Below are 5,736 nucleotides of genomic sequence, written 5' to 3'. Positions count from 1 at the left end.
ACACAGAGAAAACCTGCAGCCTTGAGCCCTCCTCTTGCCCCCTTCCCACCGCCATCCCCGCCCCCAGGTCCCTGCCCAAGCTCTGCTCTCTCATAGAGGCCGCCTCAGGGGAGCCCGCCCGCCAGTACCTCCTCCTGCAGGTGGGCCGCGCAGCCCCGGCTCGCGCTGCTTGGCGCGAATGCGACTGCTCTCGCCCTCGCGCGGCCCCCATGGCCGGCTGAGCACATTGCTAGGTGTTTTGGTTTTGCACTATTCCCTACGGCACCGCCGCCTCGCCAGCATTGGAAAGGCCCACCATTACCTTGGCACCGGGGCTGGCTCCCCGCCAAAGCCCGGGGATACGTGCGCATATTTGCACAACCCCCATTCTTGCAGTTGCACGCCGCTGGTGCACTCGCATCCCCCGCCCCTCCCACACTCGTCTCTCTTGCGCGTGCTCCTCCCGTCCCCACCCCTCACCGCTAGGCCTTGAAAGGGGTCCTCACAACTCTGGTGGCCAGGGAGGCGCAGGAGCAGCAGCAACAGCAGCAGCAGCACTCAGCAAGCAGCGGCGGCGCTCCAGCGCCCGTGCCAGCGCTCTCAGAGGGTGGGTGACCTGGGGATTGAGGCCGCTCGATGAGGCTGTCTGAGGCTGCGATTTACTTGGTCTGTATCTATGAGGGGGTGTTATTGCTGTATGGTCGCTAATCGTGCTCCATGGGTGCCCAGCATGTCAGGACAGGCATCAGATCAGCCTTGTTATGGGCCTTGTTATGTTCACGGGCCAGCCCCCCTCCACGCCGCCAAAGCCGCTGAGGACTTCTACACTTGCATCCCCGCTCCCCGCCCCCCCGCCCCCCTCGCCCCCAGGTAAGGTGCAGGAGCTGCTGGCGCTGCTGCTGCGCTGCGCAGGGGGGGAGGAGGAGTGCGCCACGGCGGTGGCGGAGTGCTTGGGGGAGCTCGCGCTGCTGGCGCCAGACCAGGTGGGGCCGCCATCGCTGCGCTGCGCTATGCAGTCATGCTCCACAATACGTCTCCAAATCAGATGGTCGTGTTATTATCGCGGCATATTGCATGATGAAGGCCATAAGTGATGGCCACCAGACTGTTGGCGGGACCTGGGCGGTCCTCCCGCCCTCCCATGCCCCCTCTTGTACACTGCCGTCAATGACATGGCAACTGCTTGACAATCTCCGCCTTTCAACCAACCAACCAAGCCCCCCCCCCTCCAAACCCCCTCTGACCGCCAGGTCATCGGGGCCCTGGCGGACGCCCTGCCCTCATCCGGCAGCCCAGTGCGCTCTGCAGCAGCGGGGGCCGTCAAGAGCATCATGTCGCCACAGGTTGGTCGCATGGGGGGGGGGGGGGGCGGGGTGAGATTGGGGTCGTGTGGCCCAGTACTGCGTGGCTGATTCTAGCGCCGTCGGTGCTCGTACGGTCTTCTCATGCGCACCAATCGCTGCGTGGTCGACGCTGGTGGTAGTCGGCGGTGGCACGCCTGAATCTTCTTGGCTGGGGCGTGCTTGCGCCCTCATATATCCTAAGGGGCCGCCTCCTTTCAGCTGCTCTCTTCAAGCCTTGGGACCCCGCACAATTGAGCTGTGCATAGTATGGGAGCACACCAATCGCACACACGCAATCCCGCCAACCCGCACCCTCTCAAAGGCGGAGGAGGGCCGCAGCGTGCGCTCCGCGCTGGCGGTGGAGTCGGCGCTCAGTGGCCGCCTGCTGGACTTCCTGCGGCTCATCGGGGACGACGACAGGCACGTGCGCAAGGCGGCGGTGCTCGCGCTCAGCTCGGTGAGAGGGGCGGCTGCCGGGCGGTCCCAGGCGACGGCGTTCTCATGCGCGCGCCCCCCCCCCCCCCCAAACTCCCCGATCTTGGTGTCGTCTTTCCCGCTCGCAAGTCGCATGTATCGCTGCCCAGGCCGCGTGTATTGCGATACAAGCCACCAGCTGGCTCTGCTCAGCCAGCAGGCAGCCAACCAAATCCGCCGCGCCGACCTGCACCTGTCCCACCAAATCCGGCTGCCTCCGCTCACGCGCAACCCTCCCCGCGCCCGCAGGTGTCCCACCACCGGCCGCGCCTCGTATCCCCCCACCTTCCAGCGCTGCTGCCTGTGCTCTACGCCCAGACCGCCGTGCGGGCGGAGCTCATTCGCACCGTGGACCTCGGCCCGTTCAAGCACAAGGTGCGCAGGGGAGCCTTACCTCAACTTCTTTTGCAAGGAGGCTGTGACAAGAGTTTGACCTGCAGCCAGACTCAACCGAGTGTGCCGCCAGCGCGGCCAGGTTCATATCGGGGATGGTTGTCCTGGCCTATCAGGGGCGCCATGCCCCACAGTCATCGCCTCAGCTGATCTGGAACCCAAATGCAAACGCGCCGCTGATCCTCCCGTCCAAACCGGTGCCTTGTTCAACACCGACTGCACCGCCTCCCCACATTCCCCTGACAGATCGACGACGGCCTGGACCTGCGGAAGGCGGCTTTTGAGTGCCTCGACATCCTGCTGGACGCGGCGCCAGGTGGGCGGCTGCTGGGTGGGCCTCCCTGTTCCATTGCTCCTTGACTGGCCTCACTCCGCCTCACTTCAGCTGGTTTGCTGTCTCAGACCTTGGTTTGTCAAGGCGGCTGCTTGCCCTCATTTGCTGCTGATGCTGATTCAGGTGTGGTGTTGCATGCAGTCATCTGTGTTGTGGTGTTGCCGTGTGAAGGTCGTGCTGTGTGATGCCATTATGTTGTTCATGCCTTGCCTGGGGCGCCTTCAACCCTGGATTCCTTGAGAACGGCCAGTGCTGCATGTGTCGTACTGTGCCCATGGTCAAGCTCATTTGCTGGCCTCTAGCATCTGCATCATTTTTGCATGTTGGCCCCGCCCTTTCGGGAACATCCAGCCAGCAAGCACCTGGTTTCAATCAACAAGCATCCATATCGTGGCCGCTCCCCGCTCGCATTGGTGCTGCCCCACTCGAAGTCATCCAGCGCGCACAAAGCTCAGGCGCCCCTCCAAACATGACCCGCGCTGCCCTCTCAAGCCTCACCTTGGCCATCGCGTATCTTCCTTTGGACTGCCTCGCAGGCTCCCTGGACTACCCCGAGTTCCTCAAGTGCCTGCTGTCTGGACTGGCAGACCACCCGGACGTCAGGGCCCCCGCGCACCACATGCTGGCCCGCACGGCCGCGGTCGCGCCCGGCGCCGTGCTCGCGCAGGTGCGGGGCTGAGCGGGACCCCCCCAGGGCTGGGGCAGTCTGCCCCGCTGATTTTACACCTGAAAGCAAACCCTTCCCCGAGGCGATGTGCCGCCCACGCTTGAAACCTGCTTGTTATTTGCCCTGCTGCTTAAAGCGTCGGCACACAGCAATGATTCCCTCATTGACTGCTTCGACCTGCCAAAAATGGCGTGATCGTCCAACGTGCCCCCTCCCTCCCAATTCGCAACGCGCCAGCTGGACTCGCTGGTGGAGCCGCTGGAGAAGACGCTCACCGCGCGGCTCAAGTCGGACGCGGTGAAGCAGGAGGTGGGCGGCTGCAAAGCTGGGGCGGCCGATCGTACGTGCGTGCATGCGTGCGCCCTGGCGGCAAGTCCAGGGCTCGACGCAGTCGCACTGGGCTTCAGGTTTTGAAGCTGCCGAGGGTTTTGTTGAGGGGGCGTGATGGGCGTTGCGCGGCGAAATGCGCAGGCGGCCCATGCACCCCCAACTTGTCGCATGAAACGCGGCCGCCCCGCTGCTCGCCTGCTTGACACCGCACCCGTTTAGCCAGCGCACCCCTGTGGTGGTGCTTTCCCCGCGCCCTCAAGCCGTCACCCCCAAAGGACGCTGCCAAATCGCGTCACCATTGCCCCCTCACCATCGAAACCAAACCAACCGCCCCACCAACCCACCCCAGATGGACCGCCACGAGGAGTCCCTCCGCTCCTGCCTGCGCGCCGTGGACGCCCTCGACCGCCTCGCCGGCTCCTCCGCCGCCCCCCGCTGGGTCGCCTTCATGCAGCGCACCGCCGGCTCCGCCGCGCTGCGCGACAAGCTGGCCGCGGTGCGGGCCGAGAGGGAGGAGGCGGAGTCAAAGGGCGCGGCTGGGCGCGGCTCGCGGGTGGAGGCGGCGTGAGGGGGCGGCAGCGCGGCGCGCGTGCCGCGCTGACGGCGGCTCGTGGCGTGTGGCGTGTTTTGCACACGGTAGCGATTGCTGGCAGCTCCGCGCGTTGCAGCAGCACAGTGCGGCCACCCGTTGTGCGTCTGTGTGTGTGCTTTTGAGGGAGAGGCTGCCGGTGTCTGGCAGTGGCCGGTGTCTTCTGCACAAGTCGGCCCGTTTTCTCTTTGCAGGTCGCCGCGCCGCTTTGTTTTCCTTGGGTGTTTTCAAGTACGTTTGTTGGGACCCTCTAAGCGTGTGCCGTATCCCCGTACAGTATGCCGGCTCATGACTGTCCAGCGAAGCCGCTGGCATGCGCAGGAATACGCGCGCGACGCAGAGCCGCCTGTAGGGAAGTGGCAGCGCCCCGAGAGCGGTTGCTTGCGGCTGCGGCCCCTTCCTGCCCCACTGCTGCCAAGCAGCCTTGTCTCTTCTGCACATGTGTTGGACCAGGTAGTGTTAGCATCCTGCTTGTGTGTGGCAGGTGGCGTTTGCTTTGATGTAACCAGTCAATCCTGCAGTTAGATGTGTCAAAGTCGCGCCAGCGGTCGCGTTGCCCGCCAGCCGGCCTTCTGTGAGGCTGTGAAAGGCACAGAGTATTCTCACAGCACGCCAGGACTGACGACCCCGCGGATGCGTGCAGGTGCCCAGAGCAGCGGCTGCACCGCGCCTGTGGGGCCCAACCAAGTCAGGGGCTTTTGCTCTTGTCTCGACCCAACCTTTTGACCATAATACCTGTGGTGTATCAGTGAACGCTCTTCTTGCGATCCTGCGCCCCGCCGCATGACGCTACAAGACAACCCCATTCCCCAGGGTCTGCTCATCTCAGCAGCTGGTATCTTCTCATAGCTTAGTACACCTTCGTTGCAGACAGCTTATGTGGCCAGGCTCATGAGGCACCCCTGCCAAACAGACAGATGCGACTGTCAATTGCCATTTCCAGCGTGCAAGTTCTGATATTACCCTCCATGATCCCGCGACATGTGTTATCGTCTTAATATTCAATGACTCAATGCTGCCCCTGGCTGTCAAGCATGCAGCTAGCATTGTGCTTCCCCAACCAACTAGTACATGACTGACAAGCTGCACGAGACCGGTTGCCTGAACGCATGTTAGATACAGGCGGCTGCCTGGATGTTACATAATACTAGGCGGCACCAGAGCAGAGCAGCACTGCGTGCAGGTGTCGCCAGCCTTCCTGACTCCACAGCTGTTGGCGTCCTCTTTGTCGCGACTTGCAATGAAGTGAAGTCCTGCAACAGAGAGACAGGATGGGGATTGGGGGGCGTGAGCCTAATGTGAGCAACTCAGTTTTTGAGAGGTTGTGCCAGGTACAGGTCGACATGTCGTTTCGGTAGTGTTCCGGGTCTGGATAGGAAACAGCGGCTCTGATACCCAGTTGTCCCCAAGGAGGGAAATGGGGGCAGGACGCCCCCAGGTGGGCAACATTCGTCACGGCCGGCAAGGCATCCAGCAAAAGAAGAGGCTCAGAAGCCCAGTTGTCATCCTAGATCAGGATAGTGGGGGCAGGAGGCCCCCGTGTGGGCATGTTCATCACAGCCAATATAAAATTGCAATCAAGGCAAACGTATGTGGCAGAGCTTGAAGCTGGTCACAAGAGTAGTGT

At 63.0% G+C, this 5,736-nt stretch overlaps 1 protein-coding gene across 1 annotated transcript in view; it reads left to right on the top strand.

Annotated features, from left to right (window-relative positions):
* The window catches only part of MNEG_10450 (hypothetical protein), a gene marked incomplete at both ends in the record, with an annotated part of 8,178 nt that extends 4,090 nt beyond the window's left edge, over positions 1-4,088 (top strand). The window contains 10 exons of the mRNA XM_014041078.1: positions 68-140; positions 466-586; positions 850-962; positions 1,230-1,322; positions 1,645-1,779; positions 2,046-2,171; positions 2,436-2,505; positions 3,060-3,190; positions 3,428-3,499; positions 3,870-4,088. Of these exons, the coding sequence (XP_013896532.1) occupies positions 68-140; positions 466-586; positions 850-962; positions 1,230-1,322; positions 1,645-1,779; positions 2,046-2,171; positions 2,436-2,505; positions 3,060-3,190; positions 3,428-3,499; positions 3,870-4,088 (1,153 nt within the window). The remainder of the gene's footprint in view (positions 1-67; positions 141-465; positions 587-849; positions 963-1,229; positions 1,323-1,644; positions 1,780-2,045; positions 2,172-2,435; positions 2,506-3,059; positions 3,191-3,427; positions 3,500-3,869) is intronic.
* Between the last annotated feature and the right edge of the window lie 1,648 nt (positions 4,089-5,736).

The sequence above is a fragment of the Monoraphidium neglectum genome (genome assembly GCF_000611645.1).
Source record: "Monoraphidium neglectum strain SAG 48.87 unplaced genomic scaffold scaffold02319, whole genome shotgun sequence".
NCBI classification, from domain to species: Eukaryota; Viridiplantae; Chlorophyta; class Chlorophyceae; order Sphaeropleales; family Selenastraceae; genus Monoraphidium; species Monoraphidium neglectum.
This window is presented reverse-complemented; position numbering and strand designations above follow the sequence as displayed.